The sequence below is a fragment of the Mycetomoellerius zeteki genome, unplaced genomic scaffold, assembly GCF_001594055.1.
Source record: "Mycetomoellerius zeteki isolate Tzet28-1 unplaced genomic scaffold, Tzet1.0 scaffold54, whole genome shotgun sequence".
Classification (NCBI taxonomy): domain Eukaryota; kingdom Metazoa; phylum Arthropoda; class Insecta; order Hymenoptera; family Formicidae; genus Mycetomoellerius; species Mycetomoellerius zeteki.
Genome location: NW_017257544.1, coordinates 247,600 through 274,534, shown reverse-complemented (window position 1 = coordinate 274,534; position 26,935 = coordinate 247,600). Strand labels below are relative to the sequence as shown.

Below are 26,935 nucleotides of genomic sequence, written 5' to 3'. Positions count from 1 at the left end.
TTGATTTCCCCTATGAGCCAATTCGCGAGATCTGAATTTCTAGGATTATTGTTGAAAGGGTTTCATTGCATATACGGGTATCAATTCCGCATACGGAGGTCGTTAACGACTCCTCGCGTACCACAGATAAAGGGGCGGAGTTGTAGGTGGAAAAGTGTAGGTAGCCGCGGTAGGTGACTAAACACACTCTAAAACTAACTTAGATGATACGACCTTCCTGTCTCACGGTTGACTTCCTGGCTCTTTCTTCCTTGTGCCGGGAAGCGGGAAATGTAGACTTGGGCCGGGACCGAGATGCCGAAGAATATCGCCGCGCCGTACCGTGGGATTATTTATTCGTTTAAACAGATGCAAATGCGAGGTGAAAAGCCTCACGTAACGGTGAATGCAGTTATCGATACTTGCAAGTAATAGATAGAGAGCCGATTACGTCGAAATTTGTCATTATTTTCAAAAAAACACATAACGTAAAAATACATAAAAATTATTGTTACTAAGTATTATATTTTTGTGAAATGTTATCGATAAATTGTCAAATAATGTACGTGTTATATATTAAGTTATTATTTATGTATTTTTATTTTTTGAAATTGATTTGATATGTGATAAGAGGATTGACAAGTTAATAATATGGCCAAGAAGATTTTATATTCGCTGACAAGCGGAGATCCTTAGTGGGCGTATAAAAGATTGTGATAGATGTATCATGATCAATCGATCAAACATCAAATATACGTCAGACACTCGTCTCTCATCTAAACCCCTGGTCTGCGGAGCAGACCCTCGTCCCTCGTTTTATCCCTTTAAATTAATGGACTGACAATGCTCGGAAAGCGGAAACAGGTCAACTTTTGGAACCTTCCAAACTCTCTCTCTCTCTCTCTCTCTCTCTCTCTCTCTCTCTCTATTAATTTTCAAAGACAGCGGAGTTCAGAAGCGTGAAGTTCTTTCACGCTCTTTTAATCTCTCACTTAATTCGTTTTACGATGCTTAAATGTAAGAATATTTCGATAGTTGGAAATAATACGTATAACGTCTTACATTTTTTATTATAATTTTAATACTTAACTAACCGTTTGAATAGATTTACCTATTTAATGATCCATCATTGTATGATCCATCACTAAATGGATAGATTTCTTTATTGCATATCACGTCATTTTTTGAAACTATTAATTACTTTGAAGAAGCATTTTTATTAAAGAAATTATAAGAGAAAGAGAGAGAATCTTCCCAGCGCGTAATCAGCGCGTAATCAGCGCGTAACTTGCAAAGTTGGTAAACTGTTAAGAACTATATAAATTTTAGATTATACGTCTATTATTTTAATGTCTCGTAAACAATTTATAAGTAATATTCAATATTACTATAAACTGAGAGAAAACTCATCAAATAAAATTGTTTCTACTTTTTAATTTAATAATTGAATTGGTAAATCAATGTCTCTCGAATATCCATTCGTGATTTTTTGTTTAATTATGCAATTTTGGAATTCCAGCGATGGATTGTATAAATAAAAAACACTTTAGTCTAGAACTTCCTTTGATTGAGTTACAATTAAATCTATAATGTGAAGTGTTGATAAAAATGGGGGGTGGCCATTCTATCATCCTCGATGCTAAATTGTTCCGGTTTAACAGCACTGGTCGAGAGGGACAACCGATGAGATTCATCGAGGGAACGTCACATCCTCCGCAAATTAAAAGCCGGAGAGAGGGCGGCCGATCTGGAATGGAGGTCAAATGACGAGTGAACTAAATTGGAGTCGATATAATCCGAGTGAACCTTGCGCTCGTTAGTTTTTTCGTTCCCTTCCCCTGCGACGAAAAAATCGTCGAGTGCCTACATCTGCGCGATGATGCCGAGAAAGTGACGTTCTCGCGAAATCTCTCGTTTTTCTACAGAACATTTAATTTAACTCCTTGAAAGCTTAGTTGTTAACAACCTTAATAGCAATGTAAAATTTTTTTATGCAAGTAGTATACAAGTAGGTCATAATCCTTTCTCGGCGTGAAAGCTGAAGTAAAATATTTTCTTTTTCTTCTACAAGTAGAATATAAATTATAGAAATTTGTGCAATCGAATGCCTCAAAAATGCGAAAAGTTGACAAATTTGTTATGATTTATTGGTTTTGATTTTGCGTAATTTATTGTGGACATAACTTTGGTTGCGTAAATATGATAAAGTCATCTGATAATTGAAAAGTGCGACGCGCGCTTGTAATCAATATATTTGTTACTCGCGATTATTATCTCATAAACGACACAAAAAGCATTTCATCGTATACAAACATGATTATCAGATAACAATAGTCGCACGATCACACAATAATGGACAGCCACGCGTGAATCACGTCCTTATATTATCCATAATCGCGAAGAAAACGACAATATGGCGCTCATCCCTTCTTGCCTTATCGGACAAAGTGTTATCGCGGCGCTTTGACGGCACGATCGAATCACGATAAATCACCTGGACGACGGGATCTCCTTTTTTTATCTTTGCGAACCATTCATTACTCTCTGCTTCCGTAGGATGTGCGAGGACTTTTAAGGCGACGGTGCAACGGCAGCAATCCGTCTTGCAACCTCGCAGAAAATGGAGTTACGACCAGAAAAGGCGCTATTACCGTTCCTAATGAGGTTCGTTACGTTATAAAACGTTCGCGAATCAAAGCATGGCGAAAGTTTTCCCTAAGACATCAGAGCTAAGCGATTGTTTATTTATAAATGGATCGATACACAACAATGTGGGTGTGTACCGATATTGCGACGAAGGTATCGATCGAGCTGTCTTAAAACAACAATGTGAAATACCACACGCCATTTTCGGTATGTTTGCCGGCGAAAATGGACGAAACAACGAACGATCGAGCCCCCTCATATTTCACTATAGTCGATAAAATACCATATTGAGGATACCGTGTCATCGGTATATTTACAATCCTTCTATACTTGCGATCTTTATTCCATCATGTGCCATTATAAAATGTTAAAATACGTGAAAGTATCGATTTCAGTATAACTCTCTCAATGATCTGTAGTAATTAATACCGAATATACTAAAGTGCAACGTAGTTTGCATGTGTTAAAAAAATAATAAAGAACAGACTTTTCATATAGTGCAATTTAATTTACCGTTAAAATGTCATTTCATAATTATCGTATAATTTTATATTCACCTTTATAGTACGGAATTTATATTAAATATACATTCCTTCCTTTTATCATCTTTATGGTAGTCGCATTCAATGCCCCGATTTCATCATTGCTATCTTTAACGACCCACCCCAGACGCGAGATGTATTTATATACTATAGGCATGTCCTTCAAGACGCCCGCTTTCCTCTTGACCTTCCACCCCCAATTGCGACTAATCATTTGCCCGCGACTCTCGATACATAGTTGCTTTCGCACACGTCCGCAGACCATCACCACTGTACCAGCACCAGCGGCGGAAACAACAACGAGCGGGGGTGGTGTCCAACCCTCTTGGCGGCCGCTAAGGCCAGGGAAGCGAGAGGGGCGGAAAGCACTCGGTCGATCTCTCGTCGTTGCCAGGCGACCAACATCCACCACCAGGCTCTCTCTCACCCCTCGCACCTAACCCTGGAGCGTAATTCCTGAAAACCGGCGCCATGGCGCCATCTACGCCGCGGGATGCTTCACCCTCTCGGGGGTGCCCCCTCGAACCCCGCCGTAGTCGCGCGATGCACCCCGCGACGCTCGGTCCCGCACTTGGAGGCGCCGCCGGTCGTCGTACGTTTCGCTTTTGTCGAGCATTGTCCTATCCCGATGATACGTTCGTCGGTTGGAAGGTGGCGGTGAATCCCGGCGAGGACCCTCCTTACCGAAGAATTCGTCCCGACGACGCTCGCGAATCATCTCTAATTGGGAATACACAACGAACAATATTGGGGGTCGTGTCGTCGCCATATTGCTTAGGTACGACCACCTCGAAGCGCGTTTCGCAACGCGGTGCGGTGCAACGATACGGTGCGATATGGTGGTGATGCTTCGTGCGTTTCAGGGGTGTTTTTTGACAATGGCCGCTGGTGGCGATATCGCGCGATAACCCTGGTAGTATGAAGAGAATCGCCCATCCGTTTTCTCTCGCGCCCATGAATGCGAGGGTCGTTGAACCAGGGGTAAGTCACCAGACGTATCGGTATTGACACGTGCTTTCGGAGAATTCCTCTCTAATTGTTGTCGGACTCCCAATTCAGTTATCTGAATTGGATCTCCAATTGAATGCTATTCAAGGATTTGTTTTGAATGTTAAGAGACTGAAGAGGCAGAGAGATTTGCATTTTTATTATTATTTGAGATACATGTCATTTATTTATATTTAAGATATAAGATTTTTTGAGGAAAAAAATATTTGTAGAACGATTTTATTAAAGTACTTTTATCATGAATAATATACCTACATTCAACAAAATTGAGAGGAGATGCATTTTTCGTTGAATTATAAATAATACGAAATTTTGACAATATTTTTAATTTGCCTATCACAAATTACAATTTTACTACATATTTAAATGGTTAATCATATAATTATTATTATTTTATTCAATTTGGAAAATATAACAATGAATATGTTACTAATGCTTAAACGATTTTATCATTACGTTCTACGCAACAACGATAGAAGCCAGAGAGGAAATAATGATTACCCTTATCTTGATAATGATACTTGATCATACTTGATTATACTTGATATTCGATAATGATACTTTTCAAATATAGATCGCTATTTGAGCTCTCGACATTATCAAGGAAATATTTGAAGCGCTTGATAATAAAATCATGAAACAATAACAACGCGTAGGACGGATCAATATATATAAGACTTCTTTCTCGGCTAATAAAAGAATCTGGATGAATACTCAATAATACTGGTATCCGTATCGATGTCACGATTTTAGATTTAATTTATGCAGCCTTTTAGCTCAACATGCCGCCCTCTTAACCTTTCGACCACCCAATAAATGATGGAATTATTTCTCGCTATTTCTGTCGTCATCCACCCACACCCTTATGTTTTTTTTTTATGCATCATCATCTCCGAGTCGCTGATAACAAGCGACGGCCTTCGACATTTTTAGCAATTAGTCAACTTCGCAGAAAAGCATCCGGTCGAGTATTAAAATAAAATAAGGGCGCGCTATTCTAGATAACTTCCGAGCAAGGAGCTCCATGACAAGTTGATTGATTTTCACCAAGCCTTAATAATAATATATAAATTTCTTAATTACTTTTATGTTCGATGTTTTATTTTAACAAAATTAGTTTTATATATAATATATATATTTTTTTAATGCTTCTCAAAGTAAATCATTTTTCTGAAATTACTTTTTTGATAAAAAAGCTTTAGTATATAATATCTATATGCAAATCTGTTCCATAATAAAACATAATTAAAATTTAAGTATCATTAATCGTCATCTCAACAAACAGATATAAATCATAGGCAAAAGAATTACTTGTGTAATCTCTGTTGTGCCAAATCTCTACGACGATTTTTCGACGTGGCGACGTAAATAAATCGCAGCAAACTCTTCCTGTCTCAGGCTGGGCATACGAGACGAAAAGGGCTATTTGTACAGACAAATTCCCACGAGGGCAGGTGTTTTTCAGCAGGGGAATGAAGGAGAGAAAAGAGGGAATCGCCTTTCTTTCTCTTAGGCGCGAGATCGATTTGCTTTTTGCCGCACAACATTCTTCTCTCTTCCGCGTTTCTATTACTTGAACGCGACGTGATTCGTTATGCGCCTATAGATCCGTCGTGTCCAATAAATTTATTTAATATCATTGTATTATCTTCATATTACCGCCTTCGCAAGCTTTGCGAAAATATCTTTACACTCGATTATTGAAGTTCTCCGTAAGTATATGAGCTATAATAGTCGAACTTCGCAAGAAAACTTTTTCAATCTGAAAGTTTTTCATGCGTAGATTTTGTTCCCATGCACGCTTATTGTTGCACAAAGTGATGTTTTATCGGCGACAGTTCGTAATTTATTTTTATATAACCGATAAATTATTTAAATATTGAAACTTTGAATCTGACTTCATCAAATTAATTATAATCACGCTTTTTTATTTTTTATTTCTTAGTTTTTCATCTCTTTATGATAACATTTTAGTTTGCTAATTAACCTATAAGGAAAGCATATTTTATTTCTAATAATGTGAAATATTATTTATGTTTCCCAACGTATGTATACGATGTTGAACACATCGATAACAAGAAAATCATTTGGAGAAGCGGTGGGTGTCACGAAACTGCTCATGCCGCACCTCGCAAATTACAGTTACGCAGGAAGCATCTTTTACTGCCACAGCAAAGGGGACGATGGAAAAGTCCTTATAGATATCACAGTTGGTTGTAAGATGGGGGACATACGTAATATTACGTCCGTATTGTATATATAAGCTTAATGCATCTACCACATAATCTTGATATCCACAAAATTTATCGTGATTGCTTATGGGTGAATGGATAGTATTATGTATGCTATATGAATGTAATCATGAGTAACAGGACACGCGAAACAAGAATTAGAAATCTCGTGTGATATTAAAAAGTAATTTGTGGATTAAAAAAAAGAGAAGGTTATCTTATAAGAATCGTCAGTGTAATAACATCACATTCGAAATTTTCTCACTATCTCTTTCATCCTTTCTTAGCGGATATTTAACGCTAAGTGTTTCTGGTCTCGTCTCATTTCATTGATATTAAATGCGATTTTCACAGTAGATAAATCAAGCTCGATGTTAGATGACCACACGTAGTTAAACCTGTCACTCTATAGGCAGCTGAGAACTAAGTCTGTATCTTTATCTGATTTTCGCTCAGTAATTTACAGAGCATGTTGCTCAAACTGTACGAAGGATGCTGGTGTCATAAATGACAATGAGGCATGTCGGGAAAAAAGGAACATCGAATATTCGCGAAATAAAAATTGGACATCACTCGAACGATCCCCGGTTATTAATGTTATTAATGTCACGATAAACATGTAATGGGATACTGTAGGATTGGGAGAAATAAAACGAGACGATTGATCTAGACATCGTTATCGTGCAGCATACTGAATCTTAACATTCAATTTTATCTTCGAAGGATATCCTTCGATGTATTGCTGATATTACGAGAATATGTATATCGCGTGTCGCACTGACGTAGCCATTTTGCATGACAGAATTCATTCTCACGTGGATCGGAGAGATATTAATTTCGCTGGTATATTTCACGCGTCCGTTGTGCGGCTCGATGCGACAGTTCACCACCGCAGGGCAGGATTAAAATTGGGATTAATCAGGCAAGATTACCGGCCGCCCGTGCTTTTCCCGCAAGTCACAGTCGTACGATAAGGCGCACGCCTCGTTGTCGAATTGTACTATTTGGCGCGATTCACTTTCCGCGGCATCGTAGCGTATGTCGTTGAAAAATAACCCTCGTCGTACACCACCTCTCCGCCAAGGCCTTCGCGCACGCTGTTCCCTTTATGCGCACGCGAGCGCATAATGCGGCCGCACTGCGGGTCCCGCGGAGCGGCCCGGAGCGGAGAGAGAGAAGATGCTCTCGAAAAAGTGCGGCAACAAAGTTGCGCGGTGCGCACACCCACGTCCGCGAGATCCAGAATGTCAGGGTCGTACCTTAACCCCGCGCTGTCCTTCGCTGCCTTCGTGTATCCACCTTCTCTCTTTTTTTTTTGTCGTCAGGTTGTATTTCCACCGGTGCAGTTACCGGATTTTTTTAATTACTACTTCTACCTCTCTTTCTCTCTCTTTCTCTTTTTTTTTTATTCTCTCCCTTACTCTCCCTCCCGGGATCACCGTTAAGCACGATACACTGTTAACCGCAGCGCGAATTAAGGTACGGTCACTTAAAAGCAAACCCGTAAACCGACGCCCACGCAGCGGGTACCTGTTATATACGCACTTACGTGCGTTCAGGGGCGGATCGAAGAACGGAATCGAACAAGAGCAAAATTGAAAAGTTATCGAAGTTCTATTTTCGCGGTTGCGAACCTTGCTAAAATTTTTTAATACTTTTTACTCATGCACTTACGTGTCGTGACGAGGAATACGTAAAACGATTGTCTAAATTTCAAAAAATTCCCGACATTAAGTACCAACGTAAAAAAGGAAACTTAATTTCGTCTATATCATCTAATTAACTAATTTACTTAATTATCTCATTTACTTAACACTTTCGTAATTTCTTAACTCGTATGTAAGAAAAGAAATGTACAAAAAATTGAGACGTATTACATCAGTGAGATTAAATGCCATCCTTTAATCTGTAAATTTAATCTGTAAATTACATATGTTATAGGTATTATTTTTATTAAAAAGTATCAAAGGTAATTCTTAATTTATGAAGCTATTTTATCGTCGTGAACAAATTAATAACGCTTTATTTCTCTCTCTCTCTCTCTCTCTCTTTCAGTCTTTATAAAAGATCGTTCTATAAATGTAAGTCTTCGCACAATCGATGTGAACCGATGCGGTCCTGGATGTACAAGTACAGAGTGGCCAGACAGAAAAATCCGAAAGGCTCTCTTATACCGATGAGTGCCACGAATAAGGGCCACATAAAGACGGGTGATAAAACTATGATTTACGTCTTGTCATTGATGCGTTTGCTGTCTGTCCATCCACCCATGAGTTCGTCTATCGTGCGTTCATCGTGCTTTCGTCTATACGCACCCATGAGCCCTCCCTCCCTTTCGCCTTCGGTTCATCATCGTCTCTCTTCGTTCCCTCTTATTATCTTTCTTATAGCCTCCCTTCTTGTTCTTCTTCTATTTCTTCTTCTTCTGCTTCGTCCTTCTCTTCTCTACCGGTTTCGCCGGATAGCCCCATCGGGCCGGCGATGATCGATTCGTCGCTTGGAAAAAGTAGCGTGTCGTTATCATCGCAACTATTATAATCCACTGTGAAATATTGCGTGCGATAGGCGTACGGCGACGAGCGGTTCGACGAAAGCGAAAATTACATCGTGCAAGCAAGTATCCTGCGAGTTCCCGTCATATCCCATCTGATCTCATTGGATAATTAAACATTATTTGTATCTCAAGAGTTTTATTATCTATATCATGTTACAGTTATCAATTGAAATTCTAAACTTTTTTAATTGTTATAGAAGATTACAGAATTGTGTGATGTAAAAGACACTTTGACCTAACAACAAAAAATTTATCTGTGTGCTATCAAGAAACTTATAAATTTTTATGAAAAATGGAGAAAGTATGTCGTGCAAAAATCTCAACGTCTCGAATTTATGATTTGATTGCAATTTTGCATTAGCTTCCCTGGGCAAATGCGATCTTATAAACCTTGCGCGGTTCTTTGTATTTCTTCATGCATTCCTCCTCGAAACATAAGTTGTGTATACATGTGTGCAGTATGGTCAGTAGGTTATTTAAAGTTTTAACGCAGCCCTGACTCCCCCGACAAGAGGGTTACGTTTAATGGCGTCTGCGGTTTCCCATCAAACTTCTCCTCATAGCACCTGACATCTCACACTTATATTCCCCAGAATTCCATCATTTCTCATTTGTTTTGTGGAATCCTTTTACCCTGATTTTCTTTCTTGCTCTTACATAAAGAAACGCTCTTAAAATAATCTTCATCATCCTCCCAAAGAATCTCTGAAATAATTTTCTTACACCATCAGTACTTATGTGTGCTTTATATAATGCATAAAAATAATATGTGTTTTTAATTTACGAAATGACAAACAATGCCAAATGAGAGTTGTATATGGAATTTAAAAAAAAATGCGAGATTTTTTTTTCAAAAGTTAAGTATCTATATTAAAGTAAAAAAATGGATAAATAATAAAATTTTACTTTTTATTTTATTTTAACTATATTTTATTATAACATTAATTTCATCTTTGATATTAACAAAAATATCAAATACATTAAAGTTAAAAATGGAATAAATAACAAAATTCTGCTTTTATTTTTAACTATATTTTAGTGTAATATGAACTTTAATTTATTTTTATATTAACAAGAATATGAACTTTATTACTTACATTAATAAGAATGTTGATCGATCAAATTTTTATCAGAAAGTGAAACTTAGAAATTTCCGAAGAGCTGAAGAAATAGAGCGATTTTGCGGACACCCTGTGTACACTGGTGCATCATAAAGTTTCCATGTTACTCCATTACCGAAGATGACGCAAGTACTACGTCTTAATCACAGGATTACACGGCTTGCAGTGCGAAAGCTCTGTGCAGGACAACGCAAACACGAATTACGAAATAAAAGTCTGTAGCAGCGGCAGCGGAGATGACTCTCGTCGTGTTGAAAACTTTCAAGTGAAAGCGATCACGCGCGCGCCGCTTGTTAAGACGTCAGTTATCATCGGCTGTAGGTGATTAATCCGACAGGTTGGAGGCGGGATTATAAAACGGCAAAACGCGTTATCGTGGCGACGGCAACAGCGTACGTAAATGCGTGCGAGATAAAGACGAATATACGTTTGGCCTGCTCGTCCATTTCGCGACGATACATATATCATGGCATGTACGGTTCATCACGGTGATGAGGAACGACAGAAGTCCATTTATCAGAGGCTCGTTCATAGAAATCTTTCCGAGTGCCGTACGATGACTCAAAGGATATCCCGAGATTATCAAACATCGTTTCATCTTATCTTTTGAATTTACGAATTGTAGATGTTCAGATTGCGAGAACTCTCGGTTCTACAGTTTAAAAGCGCCAAAGCGGCAAACGATGCAACGAGATAAATGCAAAGTCAGAAGTTAATTAATTAATATAAACGCTTGTCATGATAGTAAACGCGGCTTGAAAATACGTAGCAGGAATCACGAGATGCCTGGAAGGTGGAAAAAGTTTCCCTTGCAATGTTGCTTCATAACTACATATATCCATGGTCGGACCAAGGCACTTTAAGAAACCTGTGTAGGGTAGGGGTTCTCAAAGAATAGTAGACTTTACATAGCTTACATCTTATAATTTTATTATTCAATATTACAAAGCTTTCTTAGACTAAACCGCCTGCGTTATAAATCGTTGCTTTTGTAATAAATGGTCGCACGCATTTCTTTTTCATTCAAATATCAGGATATAATTGATACGCACATACGTTAACTTTGCAGACTTAAAGACAAGATTAATTCTCTCAGGGTATATTTTTATTATTCTCAGCGTAAAGGCACCGAGAGAATTACTTCGTGTACGGGGGCCCCGGCCCTGCACGCGTACGTCGAGTCGCGACGCGAAGGTGAGCGCGCGGTTAATTTGCATAATCAATTCAAAACGATGAGTCTCGCGCCTCGAACGGATCGGTCATTCTTTTCCCGACGGCCCCCGGTATGGAAGAAAAGCCATTCCTGGCGTTATATAAATTACGGTCGTCTCACCCAAGAGAGCTGCGCGCTCTTATGATTGTTGGAACGACGTTGTAGTAGCGAGTAGCAACCGGGGCTCTCGAGTTTCGCCATAGTAGCTTCACTTCGATTTGGATCTCTGATTACGCATCGTGAAGCCGACGTGTGTCAAAAATAAAAAAGCGTGGGTAACGAAGAAAAAAAAAGGGAGAAAGAGAGAGTAGAAAAGTGAAGAAGGAAAAACCGTGCATGTTGTACACATCATCAGGCATAAAATCTTTTACGAGCGTTAAAAATCGCCGTAGCACAACGTCCCGGCGCCATTTCTTTATTTCTATTACGGTAATTTCGTCCTCTCTTTACCGTTATACCTCGCTGTAGTCATAAACAAGCGAATCCTTCGCCGTTTTAATTTCTTCTTTGTCTTCTCCGACCAAAACTCTTTTATTCTTCTCGCATATGGCCCGCCCTCTCACACGCCCGTCGTTTCTTCGTTCTCGCCGTCCGTTGTCATCCTTCATCGGGTTTGTCGCGTATGTAACGTTTTATAGCACTTACACGCTTGTTAACAAATCCATGTTTTGCCAGACACTTCAAATAAAAAATTTGCCTGTAAACTTTTTCTACGAATTGATTATGTAGTTTTCTATTTTATCTTATCTATTTTGACAAGTTTCGAAAGCGATAATGGAATCATAAAAAATGTATTTCCACGAATTGATTACATAACTTTTTAGCACTCTGCCTGGTTTCGATAAGGTTTCAATGATGTGATGGTGTAAATGGTATATTCTTTTTTAATATTTGTTAGTAAAACATACCATTTCAGTAAAACAACAATAAATGACCACATATAAATGCATAAGTCAGTAATCAGAAAGGGTCTTATCCATCTAACGATAATGCTTAAATAATATTTCGGTGTAAATTTATATTAATATGCAGTTCTGTAAACTGGGCTCGAAATAATTTTCGGTCTTGAAACGCAATCTTAAATTGAAACTGGAATAATAAATATCGCAAATTTTAAATCGACAAGCAATTTAACGATATTGATGTTAATAAGCATGTTAAGAAGCTGTAAATATAATTTATTACGAAAAATATCCAATAAAATTAGTCATCAATATTATATGCTATGTTTTATTTTTTCTGATGGAAATATTATTAATGATCAATCGGGTGATATTTTTCCTGTCGTAGATGTGAGCTACTGAAGGTGGGATTCTCAGGAACCGCGAGGTCCTCGCAATGGAGGCGGGACCAAAACAGCAGCAGCAGCCGCCGCAACAACAGCCTCAGCAACAGCAACAGCAGCAGTCGCCTCAGCAACAACAGCAACAGCAGCAACAGAATTCACCCAGCAGCGTTCAGTCAGCTCAGAGCCAGGCAGTCATCGGTTCTCAAGGTGGACCAACGCAGGGTCAAGGTCAGCAGAATGCGGAGGACGCGCTTGCAGCGGCGGAGAACACCCCCGTCAGTGAGGGTGTGCTCCTCGCTCGGATCCACGTGCCCGAGCTGTACGTCAGCAAGTGTCTGCAGTTCCCGAAGGATCAGCTGGTCTGGGACGTGAAGCAGCAATGTCTTGCGTCCTTGCCCAAGGTATGAACGATGTTTTGACGTAGGTAGGAGAGGAGTTCTCATGTATATTCCTATCCCGAGGGAAACCTTGAAAACAGCCTGCGGAGCTGGAGTTATATCGATGTTCTTAACGATCGAACGATTCACTCCCGGACTAAAATTTATCTCCCAGCTTCTCGATAGCGCAAGATAGACAGACGGACAGGCAGGCAGGTTGCGCGGTGGAAGATGAAGGGGAGAAATTGAAAACGGAACGCATTATTCTCTTTCGCGGCAATAAATCCCGCGCGCGTACCTCTCCCGCGTGTTATTTCTGGCCGGACGATCCTTACGTCGGAAATTTATGAAGCCCGTGGCGGATTCTTGTTTTGCCGTCTCCATCGGACGTGCACGAGAGAGCGCGCGCGTTTGCTTGTTTGTTGCTTACTTACTTGCGCCGAGTCCTTCGTACGATAATTACACGTATTTCGTTGAGAAATTCCCCCGCGATCGAAAGCGCCGGTAATATAATTCGTAGCCCCGATTTAGCGCGGGTTGGTGCACGTGAGAGACGGACGGCGCGGCGCACGGAAAAGGACAGAAGCGGAGCGGTATTCGTCTCTCTTTACCCTCTCGTTCTCATGCGTGTACGACGTGTACGTAGTGCCGGTCGCATTTTGTTGAGAAATTCACCCGCTATCTCTCTCTCTCTCTCTCTCTGAAGATCGTATAGTATAATATAATTCGTACCTGTGCCACCCGAGGCGATTTGTTCCCGCTGGAAATTGCGGTCGCGTGTATATTTCACCGAGGATCGCCGAGTATCGATTAATCGCCGATTACGGTCGAACCCCATCGGATCTGTCATTTATCACCGTGCATCCGCTTCTCGCGCGCGCGTACCGCCATGCCAGATCCCAAGGACTCCATCAGGCTTTTTTCGAAGGACGCTCCCTCCGTCTGTCCTCTCTCTTTCTCTCTTTCTTTTCCTTCTCTTCTCTGTCTTTCTCTGTCTCTTTATTTCCGACGCTCCACTCCTTTTCTCTCCTCTTTTCTCCTCTCCTCTCCTCTCCTCTCTTTCGCCCGCCCTCTTCGTCGTCGCGAAACCGCTCGTAGTTCCTCGGGCGGCAAAAAGTACAGCGCACAATATTGCGCACCGAGAGCGGAGGCAGCAGCGCGCTTTACATGCCGATTTCGCGAGATTGCAGACAGCGCGAAATTAAGAGCCGCCAGAGCGAGTAATGACGAATTCTCGAGGCGAGGAGAGAGCGAGATTCCAGTCTTTTCTACTGCTTTCGTGGTGAATCGTCCCACGGGACTGCCCAGAGTCACGAAGAGTATATACCAGATTCAAAGACGGTAATCGGATCGAATGTTTCTTTCTCTTTTTTTTTGTTCGAAAGTGTCGAAGCTTTTCCTTGTAAGGAAACATCAAGGCTCTCCAAACGTGCTCCATTGATACATATTCCTTTTAATTATAATTCTAATCAAAGAGTTTAGCTTTTCTTTTTAAGAATTTAGGATAATTAATCCTGAAATTGAAAAAATGCTTTATGTTTTTCTTTTAAAAAAAGCGAGTTAATCCATCGTTGCATCGAATCCTCTATTCGTAATCTTACTTTTCGTTGATTACTGGATTTCCTTTTATCTTTATCTTCAAAGAAATCACATTTCGATTCGGCTAACGACACTGCACGATCCGATACTCATCGCCTTTGAATTCTATCGCGTGTTCGCTTTCATCGTGCTTTCATTCAACTCTCGAGAACTTTGACGATCGCACAAGAGCACATGTTAGATGCACTTTGTTGCTGAAGCGTGTCGAGAATAGACACGCGCACATGCGCGAGTGTCCCCGTTAGGCGAAATAGAGACTAGAATATCGATATTGTGGCTTTTCGCTTTCTGTGAAGTCGTCACGCTGTCATGTGTCCTCTTTCTCTCTTTCTCTCTCTCCCTCCTCTTTTCTACCTTTGTCTCTTTCTTGCTCTCTGTCACGCAAAAATTTTCACGCGTGTCGTCTTTCTGCCCTACATGCTTGCCTTCCGGGACACAGGAGGTATAGCACAGAGACCCCGATATATGACCCCGTTAAGTCCTCCAAAAACAACCAATTGCTTACTCGACATTTTCGTTTTTCTTGCTTTATTTTATTTTAGTTTTCCTCGCAATTTCATCGATCTGCGAATAACTTTCTTTAATTCTCTCACGTTCCATCAAATCGATTTATAAATTTCTTTATAATAGCAGAGATATATTTTGTATGATCTAGGTATCAGGTACGTGAAGGAGATTAAAGTGACTTAAATACGCGGTACCAGTATATGGTTCATCGATTGTATTATACACGACAACTATGTGTCTTGCATGAAAATATAAAAAGAACATGTACTGGTACCGGTTCAATCCTGTCCCAGTATTTTCCCAGAGTTTGATTTGTATTTAATGTTTTATTTTTGGTTTTATTTACTCATTTAAATATTTATGCGCTGCACTTCGGATGAATTTTTCGATAATAACGAATCACATTTAAGTAATTAAAAATATTAATCTATTAACCCTACATTACTCGCGTGATTTGTTAACGTAATTACATAGGGAATTTCACCCTAATTATATGTCAGTTTTCATTGTTCTTTTTGATGATTTAAAAAAATTAAAATGATGGCAATTTTTCATTTTTTTAGATAAAGATAAATGCAAAAGATTGTAAATTGTTAAACAATTTGCGCTAAATATAATAATGTGTAAATGCCGTTCATACAGTTAACGAATTTATAAGGTAGAGGAGGTATCTCGGACACCCGAGTAATGAAGAGTTAATAGATGATTGTATTATCATTATTATATTATAATTTATTGTAAGAGGAATATGTTCATCGTATGCGGTTATATCTAATTCATCCTGGGACAGCACCTTACGATATGTACATGCACTTGTATTATTCATACATTTATTATTCATGTGTATAGATTTTTATATGCGTATATTTGTCTCGCGATGCGCGTGATCGCCAATGATCGTGTATTTTCTGACCTGTGGTGTTGTTGTTGTTGTTGTTTTTGCTTTTGCCTCACCCTGCACGGGGGCGAAATATACTCTACACCCGCCACCAACCACCAACCGCCACACCTGTGCTACTATCGTCTCGTGTTGTGGGGCCCTATCTACGAACGCGCGTACCACCCCCCTTCGTACGAACGAACGAACGAACGAATATCGCAAATGCCACGCGAAAAAAAATCGCGCCTTTCTCGGGGCCCTTCACCACCCTCCACTTCCGGTTGTGTTACGGATAAACCGCCAACACCGCTTCTCCATCCCTTTCGAGCGTCTCGCAGGTGGCCACTTGGTACAGGGTACGTCTTCACTATTACTAATAGCATGCGACCACGCCTTTCGTTCTTCGTCGATCGATTGTGTTTTTGCTTCCTCTTTTGTATTTGTCGTTTTGCGCCGATTTGCATAGCGAAATGAGAGAATCTTGCGACGACTTAAAAGGGAATCAGAGATACTTTTTCTTAAATAATATATTTATTATTAAACTTACTTATATAGAAATTATGTAGCTTTTTAGTTTTAAGATAGTCGATAGAATTGTGACTTAATTAATGAAGATATATGTTTCCTATGAATTATTACCTTTTTATATACACACTGCTCATATTATATTTCCTGACAAATCGGGATAATTTTTTGCACATACGTATAACATGGAATTATAAATTTTTGGTTTAGTGAATTTGCAGAGAAAGTTGCAGTAAAGCGCTGTCACGTTGCGCATTTGTTATACAATCCGGCCATGGTAGTAAGAGTTATATAAAGTGATTATTTTTATTCATTTGCTAACAAGCTACGATTACGTAGCGACAGTTAATTTTCTCGTCTGGTTTCTTTGTATTTACCGTTTAACATGCATTGAATATTTATGGATTAAATAACGAAACAAGAACTTGCATTGAAATTAAGGGATTACAAAGATATGTATATTTTTTATATATATGATTGAGGATTTTATATCATTCCTTACGTCTGTGAGAATCTCTCGGAGCAAATACTACGACTTATCTATAATACAGAATGGGGAGATCGAACGGTATAGTTTTAGGTTGTTTGTATGGTTTAGTCTTCGTGAAGTGTCAACTAGCATGTTGTATAATAGTTTGTCAAGGTAATTTAGCAACATGATTGTCGTTAACTATTAATTTTTGCATGATAATACATAGTTGATAGCACGATTGTTGCTCTGATGTTCTTAAACACGATGTGGACAGTTACTAAACTAAGCAGTAAATTTAAAAAAAATGTATATCGTATTTATATATTTTGTATTTATATTGTATTACATGATAATTATTACACTCTCTAATCTTTTCACGATTTATTCTTATTGTTCTCATCGCGTTCCTGTTTTTTTTTTCATTCAATTTTAGAATGCTTGCATTGGGAGTTGTTTCTGCTCATGTTCGAAAACGTCAGCGAAAACAATCGTGTCACACGATTGCATGCACGATTTGTAACACGTATCGAGCGGTTACGTACCGTGTGTATGCAACCTGCGATTTCCGATATATTTTTACAGTTTATAGAATGATACTTGACAAAAATTTATGCTTTCCGGCTCTAGATGAAATATCAGATGAAATATCAGAAATTGTGAAATACTCGGAATACTTAGCCGCTCGAAATCACGTTTGAGACTATGGTTCACTCAGGTGTGACATTTTATCGAGACCGCAAATTTTCCCGGCGAAGGTACGTCGGATCGTTATGTACTGCAGTACTAATAGCGTGAGGCACGTAGGAGATTCATTTTAGCGCGTCGAAATACGTCGTAATGCGCTTTTTAGCACGCGCGACGTTACGCCGCGTTTTGCATCATAATGCGTTTTGATGTAATACAAAAGCTTGAAAGGATATCCGCGATTCTCGCCGGGCAAGTGTCCTCGATCGAGGTCGCGCGCCATGCTGTCGACCTCCTCCAGCGAGACCGTCTCGACCATCGCGTTGCAGCGCTGCCTGCTAATGTTGCTGCTGTGTCTCTCTGACGTTGCTGTACACGGTGACTTTCGTTTTCGCCGGGAGGTTAACGAAACCGTTGAACCCACATCGATTGCCGCGTTGCGTTCCTGCAGACGGCATGCAGTAGTGCCGACCGTCGTCCTGTAGACAAGAACCTCTTTCAAGAATAATTCTACGGAAATTTATGAGCTAAAATTTACTTACAATGTACAATGTTAAGTTTTTTTGAAATCTCTCTCTAACAAGAATTCTTTTCTACAGAAGATGTAAAACTTTATTATTTTTTTTTTAGAGAATGCACATCTGATCGCTAAATTTTTGGGTAGGATATTGTTGAATCTTCTCTTTTTAAGATAAAAAAAGCTCCTTTTCTTTCTTTAGAATTTTTGAAGCTTTAGATTTTTTTCTCAACATTTCCTCAATCATACATTTCATGAGGGATGATGCATAGAACGTTCCTTATTTTACGCGCAATTTGTAAAAGCATCTCAGAAGCCTCACACATATAAATTACATAGAAAATCATTTTTTTAAATTATTTCGTCTGTTCGTTCAGCTGGTGACACTATCGATCTGTCGAGACGATGTGCCGCCGCGTGCTCCTTGGGTCTTACACGGGAGAGTCGGCCAAGAAATTCGTTACCCTTTTTGTTACGTACCTTCCCACCGAACACTCTAAATACCCCGCGTGCCGCTAACGACGCCAGCTCGTTACTCCTTTCGTGTATATCGCTTTCGATCACCTTGGCCTAAGGGGCCCATTCTCGCGTTAAAATTGCTCCACCTCCACCCCTATCTTCTTTCTACAATTTATTCGTGTCCCGATATCCTCTCGCCTTCGCCGATCGAGAATAGGATACGGAACTCTGAACACGATTCGCCAAAAGTTGTTTAAAAAGAACAGAAATAGCAAGATATGAAAAAGACGAATAAAAAAATATAAATAACTATTTTTATTTATTTATCAAAGTTTTTACTGCATGTAACTATTATTCACGTGAGATACATATTAATTTTTTTTAACTTTATCTTCGCATTTAATTTTTTATGGTACGATAATGTGAATAATGATAGTCTTAACAATAGTTGATACTTTAATCCAATATAATGCAGATGATTTATGTTAATTCGATCTTAGATATTTCTAAGCTATCAATATGCGTCTCGATAAAATCTTATTATTAGACGACGATAGTTAGCTCCTGGAAGCAATTGCTTCAAGATCGCGACGTAGTCGCATAGTGCTTATCGCCGCAAATGTGCATGATCCACCGATATCACTGTACCGGAACAGACCGAATATTACCGGCACGGCGATAGTATATCGCCGCATATCCCGCAGGAGGATCTCGGCGCGGATAAATTCACCCTGGCCAGAGCGCCAGAGGATCCGTGGCAGGATCGAGAAGGCAGGACTTCGTAGGCGTAGACGATCACCGTGATCCACGATTGTGTGAACCAGGATCATCCTTTACTTCCGATAGGATCGCGCCCCTCTTTCTCTTTCTCCATCTCCCTCACGGCGGCTTCGGGCTATCTACGCGTCGTCACTTTGTAACGCATATTTTTCTCGCGCCTGCACCATGTAATAATGTTTCCTTTATCTTTATCGGAAGATAATTTGTATTTTGCAGAAAAAAATACCTAAATTCTTACACCCGCGATTTCTCCGGATAAAAAATTTTAAAAAAGTACTTTAGTTTACATTTTTAAGTAACGTATTTGACAAATTTTGATTCTAAATTTTAACAGAAAGAAAAGTAATGTGATCTTTATTTAGATTTAGATGATTATTTAGAATTAGATGATTATTAATATAAAAATCAAAAAATTGATATGGCAAAAAGTTGATGTTATTTGATTTGCATTTGTCATTCTTTTTTAAACATCTCGTAAAGTAAACGTTTGGATAGCAGACTTCTTCATATACATGTCCATTTTCTACGATGGAAGTAGACAATGCTAAAAGTGACAATTAGATCGATTTCCACGATGGATATAGTTGCCCTCGCACGTGGTATCGATTCCACAAACAAGTTCAAGTCGACGGTGATTACGTCCGCATACCTACACAACGTATCGCGAATAAAATGACACAACCCGGAAATTAATGAACGGTGTATAGGACTAGGGAGAACGAAGGATTCTGCCGTCAAGATCGACAAATCCTGTGCCGCCCTGCCGTCGACACGGAACAAATGCGCGCGAGTTGTCGAGCGAGTACTACATCGATCTATTTATATCGATCGTACGCCGTGAACTGGTACGAGAATAGATCGAATGGAGATCGATGGCCAGAGAGGTTTTCCACCGTGTGCGGCAGGAAGACGTCTCTCATTGAAACGTGATTTTTAAACGAAAAGATAACTTAAATTGATAAGCAAGAAAATAGCAATTATGAAAATCGCGAAGTAAATAAGAGATCAAAGAACATGTTAATTAAGGATGAAATCCAGGAAAGATGCGCAATTTTCGGGCGGACGCGATGGAACACATTGGAGTCAATTTACATGGTTGGAGATCGAGCAATCGTATATAGGAGTCTCAATCGAAGGCGGAATCTTCCTCGCGAGGAAACCGGATACAAACACGCGAGAAGTATTCACGAAGACACGTGGTCTTCCTCGAAAAGGGATGAGATGCAGCCTTGGCTGTACCTCACTCTTTAGCCATCGTCGTTGGGTAACTCGGTGAAACATAGCGTTGTCGCTTATTTCGCGTAATTGCTGGTGTTCCTGGCGGGCAGACTCTTCCGAGGATATGCGATTCGCGCATCGGATCGGACGAAGCTCGATCACGCCAGCGGCAAATCATCCTCATTCCTGAAACATTTTTATCGCTCATTCAATTTAGCGACGAGTTTATTTACCCTTCTTACTAAAAACGCCCATAGCGACTTGCTTAAAGAGGAAAGAAATAGCGCGCGAGCTTATTAAACGTTTATTAAGTATACATTTCTCGCGCGCGTCGCTTGATGACATTCTTACTGCGAGATCGCGAAGTAACTTTAAAGCTATCAGTTGAATTAACATGCATAGTGCTCTACGTGCAAAATATTCTTTCTTCAAAAATAATCAACTTATATATTTATACTTATTCAAGTATATTTATTAAAAATTAGAAAATGTTCCAATAATTTTCTAGAGAAAAAAAAAGTAATTTTCAACATATTTTAATTGTTATTAATTCAAGAAACAATTATACATTTATTTCATGATTAGTTAATGTTCTCTCGTTATTTAACAATTTAGCTCGGAAATTATCATATGGCGAAGTGAATTTTTTCTTCGGAGCGAACGATTAGCGATATTAAAAGAACACGTTGCGCTATTTTTACTCACATTCGTAGCTGCGCTACCCTCCATAGTCGCGTTCCCTTTAGAGAAAAAGGAATGGAAAAGAGGGAGAAAGATTCGTTCCTCGGTTCGTTTTGTGTATAACGTCGCTTCTTTCAGTCTCGACGAGATCTAACCGTGCGGCAGTAGCTGGTAACTGCAGCAGCCTTTTACCCGGGGCTGCTCGAGTGCAATCTCGTATTCATGAATTCCTTGTACGTAGCCCTCCCCCTGCGTTCCTTCTTCGCCTACGTCTCCACCTCCGCCTCTACTCCCCTGTTCCGTGCTACTGCCTGGTCCCCTATCTTTTGTGTACTGTGTGTACACGGAGAATATCTCACACGCGTGCAGAACTGGTGAAAGAAATCGCTCGACGTCAATCGGGGACGCGCGCATGATGATCGAAAATGCAAAGTGTACCGCTTTTATACCTACTGTCTCGTCTATATAACGAATCGTTATTTGTATTGCTTACAGAGCAATGGTTAAATGGATATCGACCTGCTAAATCGTAATTCCCTGCATATCCGTTTGTGTAGTGGATAGGATCTTCCGAAATTCAATTTGGAACACAAATACGAATGAACAATGCTACCAATACGGCGGCACTCATTAAAACAAGATATTCGTTCGTGTTTGCAGTTCATTCTCATTTACTTGGTCTGGATTGGGTTTTAAAAAACTTGATTAAGTTGGGAACGTCATAAAAACTGAAAAAAAAATAAACAGTAATAATATGAATAATGAATAATAAAAGTCTTAAAAATTTTAACGAAGCTTATTGGTAACAGTGTCTTATACCGTTTTGTGAATTATTAGATTATTTATTATAGTGATATTGATTAATTTATGATGTTAATTACATTTCATGGGTATATTATTCCATAATTCATTTGTTTTTCATGTTACCTTTTGCATAATGTGATGACGCATCGCACGACATACTCCAATATTTCTGCGTGGTAAAATATCGATTTTAATTTATTTTTATATTGTGCGAGATTAAATTGACTGCAAGCGCGTGCAAAGCAATAAGCATTATTCATGAAAGAATAATTGTCGTGATATTGGAAGAAATTCTTCAGCTTTTTAAATTGAGTATATGTGCGTTGTATTGTGTTCTTTCGTCAATATTTTTCTTTTAAATATAAATATCTCTCTCTCTATTCATAAATTAAATTAATATTATATTTTGTATTTTGTTGTCAAATTTAAAAACGCTAAAAAAATATAAATTTTTATTCATTTTATATTTATATAAACTCGCACTTATAGATTTCATATAGTTTAGAAATTGGAACCATTTTATCGATGAGTTATACGTATAGATATAATTATAGCAAAAAAGAAGAAATTAAAAGTTGATGCGTTCAAAACAAATGAAAATATCAATTGTTTAAAGCCATTATTTTTTATATGGCTTGTTTGTCGTTATTATTAAAATAGAGTTTTCGATTATCGTAACGTTCTTTCGAAACTCAATTATTTCGAGACCTTGATTCGCATACACATGTCGATCGTGCTCCGCTGTAAGATTGATCCATTGCGTCGTGTCCAAGCCTCTATCGAGACAAATACCCCGTCGCTATAAATAGTCTATACAAATGTGATTCTCTGGATGCCGCAGCGACATCGAGTCGTACCACAGAAATAAATCTCTCGCGTCAGACCTCGATCGGCATCCTCCTCTTCGCCATGAGCTTCTTTGTCATTCGTCATAGAGTCGCCACAATTAATTATGCCAAACGGCAATTGCACACGCTTTTTTTTCATGCATTATCTCGTATCGGTTCAGTAAAAAATAAATCGGTGGAATTCCAAGGCGAATGATTTCGCGTTAACAAATTGCTTTTGCGATAAGATATTGCTACACAGTTTTTCTTCTTGTTCGTTATATCTTCACTGTTGAATTAGTTAAACAGTGCATTACGTGTATTGTATATATATTAGGAATGCATAATTTGTTAGTGATTATCTTTATAACTTGCTGATTTTTGTGTATTTATTGCACTTTTTCTTTAACGAATGTAATGACGCTAAAGATTCTATTCTTTATTGATAAAAACATTTATTATTTCTATATACATAGAGAAAAGTTTTTGGTATATGTGATTATCTATAATTACGTGTTAGCATAATTATAGTTATTACTGCTATAACAATAACTGTATATACAATAATTATATAATTGGCACTAAAAATAATTACAAATTACAATTATCATTATCAAAATAAAAATTACAATTATTATAATTTAATTATAATTCAGAATCATTTTCGGTGCTAACTATACAGGGTGTTAAAAAAAACCATTCTACAATTATTTTTAAACAGAGTTCTGACTACAATTTTTTCAATTTTGGTTTTTTAATATAAAAAAAATGCGAAACTCCTTTTTTTATTTTTATAAGGAATTGTAGAACTATGAAAAATGCTACTGGAACTGTCATTATTTCTCTCATATTAATAGAATATTGTGCTAATTTCACGATTACCCAAAAGTGTAATATAAAAATAATATAATATAAATAATATAAAATAAAATAATATAAATAATATAAAAAAATAATTATGAGAGTTCTGGTAACACTTTTCATAGTTACATAATGCCTTATAAAAATAAAAAAGAGTTCTACATTTTTTATACTAAAAAGCAAAATTGAAAATATGGTATATTAACTTCGCTAATCTAGAATACTTCCCCTAAAATACAAGGAAAAGATTGTTCACAATTAATATTTCCACTTTTGGTTATAAATCCCGTTAGTACTATTCGGGTTCCACCAATATATAATTTGGAAACAAAATTCCAACAATTACGAATTTTAATACATTTTAGATACAGGGCGTTAAAAAAACTGTTCATAATTTATATGATAGATGATAAACATCATACTTAGTAAAAAAGCTTTAGTGAATATAGATCGAAAGCTCAATCGTTTCTGAGATAAAACAATTTCGTATGTTAGTATCATAACTGACTCATTATCTTTTCTACTTGTTGCATACAACATGAAAAGAGAAAAATTGAGATAAATAGCACAATGATAACCTATTTGAAAGAATTATAGGTCCAGTGAGACGATCTCTCATAATCTCCCACAATCGTAATGGCTGGTCGATGTCAACTTACTCATACCCGGTGAAATTTTGTGTATTATGTACCATTTAAATACTGAATGGTTTTTTTTTAAACACCCTGCATACATATATTTGTTGACAGGACTGTACATATAATTATTATTACTAACATAATAGTAGTAATAATCATAATTATGCTAACATGTAATTATATTAGTCACAAATACCAAAAGCTTCTCTTTCAATGTACCCATAGTATTCTACAAATATCAAGCTTAAACCGAATTATTCGTATTACATTTCAGTTTTTTGATAGGCTGAAAAAATAATTTTTTGATCTCGTAACAAAATTACTGTGAAAATAACGCGAGAACCCATGGAAGCCGCGCCGACATTCCATACCGGGTAACGAACTTCCCGCTGTTAATTGACAAAAATTCTCTGCCAAAAACGTACCGCGCCGGCTACCAATATCCGCCAATTTGCGAGTCTCTCGGCTGACTTTCTGCATTCAGAACCAACGAAATGCGGCTCTCGCGCGCAGTTCGTCGGTGTAATTTCCAGTTTGATTAGTCGACACCTCTGCACAGAGCGTGTACACGCGCTGCGGGACCGCGCGCGCATTCCCAAGTTCTGTACGAATTGCCGCTAACGATGTAGTTAACGGTTGATTAAAATCGAGATCCATCCATTTCCGCAGAGGTGGTGAGAATTTTGGTCTCTTTGCTAGAGGGGAGTGTCGAAGTTTACTATGCTGAAGCACGGAAACGTATCCGCGGCACGAAACGAGTCCGATAATCGCCCTATAATTCAACCCGAATCGCATCAAACAGTATAGTGGCTACACAGTGGCACAAAAACCTTATCGCGTATAGCAATTTGTCGGCAGTTAGCTTTATTTGCTGTCACGTTGTATAAAGTCCAGATAAAAGAGATAAAAATACTGAAAGATGTTATTTATTTTTCGTATCCGTCAATTTACGTCACTAAATATTCTTAACTTTCAAATGGTAATTGCTGACGTACCTTCATTATCTCGATGCAAAAAGGGATGGTTATTAATTCGAGAGTAGAATACGAGAGATTTTACTCTGCATATTTTATTCATGCATATTTTATTCAGCCGCCTAAAGAATTAACCCAGGACAATTTATCGCTGTTGCACAACACGATAAAGTTATGACTTGTAGAAAGTGTAATTTGCCTAATAAAACACGCTTCATGGCTAGCATTAGTGATCGAAATATCGTCGCACGTGGAGCCTGTCGGCCTCCGGAATTGATTGCCAATTACCGGTGGAACGACGCTGACTCGATTCTGCGATCTAGAAAATTGAGTTACTTGACGAAACTCGATTCGACGGCGAATATGGCGACAGTCTCGAGACGAAAATGTGATGTCACGTTAATCATACCTGTAAGTTTATTCTTACAGTTTTTTTTCTTGATGCCAAAAAACGCGAATAGCGCTCTGGACGTGTTATACAGATTAAAAAGAAACATTTTCGGTGCACTCGAAATTGCTGTATCTCGAAGATAATGAATGCTAATTATTGTGCGTGATGAATTAATGAATACGATACCAAAGTATCGTTATAATAAGATGCGCAAAAAGATTCTTTAGAATCCTTATTCAGGACAGTGAAAGTGTGCATACATTGACTCCGTTCTCAAAGAGTGTTCTCAATTTACATGGCTTTATTAATGATGCGTGTTATATCATATTAGTTTATTTTTATTTATATTGTTACCATTAATCATTATAAATAATCCGACTATGTAATCGCTGTTTTCTAATTATATCAACTAATTAATGAACATCTGACACAACTTTGTAGAATTTATTGCGCACGCAAATAAACATCAAAAAAATAATTTTAATTGATGCGAAACGCATTCATGTAAAATGTATTAATGTGAGCGTCATAATCGTTCACGACGCTAATATAAATAAAAAGGCGATTTTTACGCGGTTAAGAAATTAAAGTACCCTTTTTGCGACGTGATTCAAGGAAAGGACGCGATAATCGCTGTTAAGCGCCAATAATAGCGACCGGTGACGAAACCGGAACCAGTTCTATAATAACCAGTTTGACGTGAGACAAAAAGCGACGACGGACTTAAGAATCAATAAAGATGCCTAAAGGACCTTTTCATTTCACAGCGATCTTCCCAGAAGAATAGATCGTCCCTTTCCATCTTTTTTCCTCACTCACTTCCGATCGAACAGTTCGCTCATTTCTTCTTGCTTCAATTTTCCGGTAATAAATCGGATATGTCGGAAGCTCCTTTTATACATAATTGCAGTTTTTTAAATATAAAAATAAATATCTTACTTAATTTTTTTAAGTTGAAGCTTTATCGAAATTTATTTTATATATTGAGATAAACGAGAATTTCTTTAGAAATTCTAATATCTTTTTGACTGTACTTTAGCACTTGCAGTTGCCGTATATTGAGTTAAAAGAATTAAATTAATAACTGTCAATATTATGAAGAATTACATTGATAACTGTCAATATTATGAATGTAATTTAATTCTTTTAATTCAATAAA

At 38.2% G+C, this 26,935-nt stretch overlaps 1 protein-coding gene across 1 annotated transcript in view; it reads left to right on the top strand.

The window, feature by feature from the left end:
* Positions 1-12,154: 12,154 nt before the first annotated feature.
* Positions 12,155-26,935, top strand: part of Prosap (SH3 and multiple ankyrin repeat domains prosap) — a 36,348-nt gene continuing 21,567 nt past the window's right edge. The window contains exons 1-3 of the mRNA XM_018456055.1: positions 12,155-12,159; positions 12,707-12,983; positions 16,284-16,301. Of these exons, the coding sequence (XP_018311557.1) occupies positions 12,155-12,159; positions 12,707-12,983; positions 16,284-16,301 (300 nt within the window). The remainder of the gene's footprint in view (positions 12,160-12,706; positions 12,984-16,283; positions 16,302-26,935) is intronic.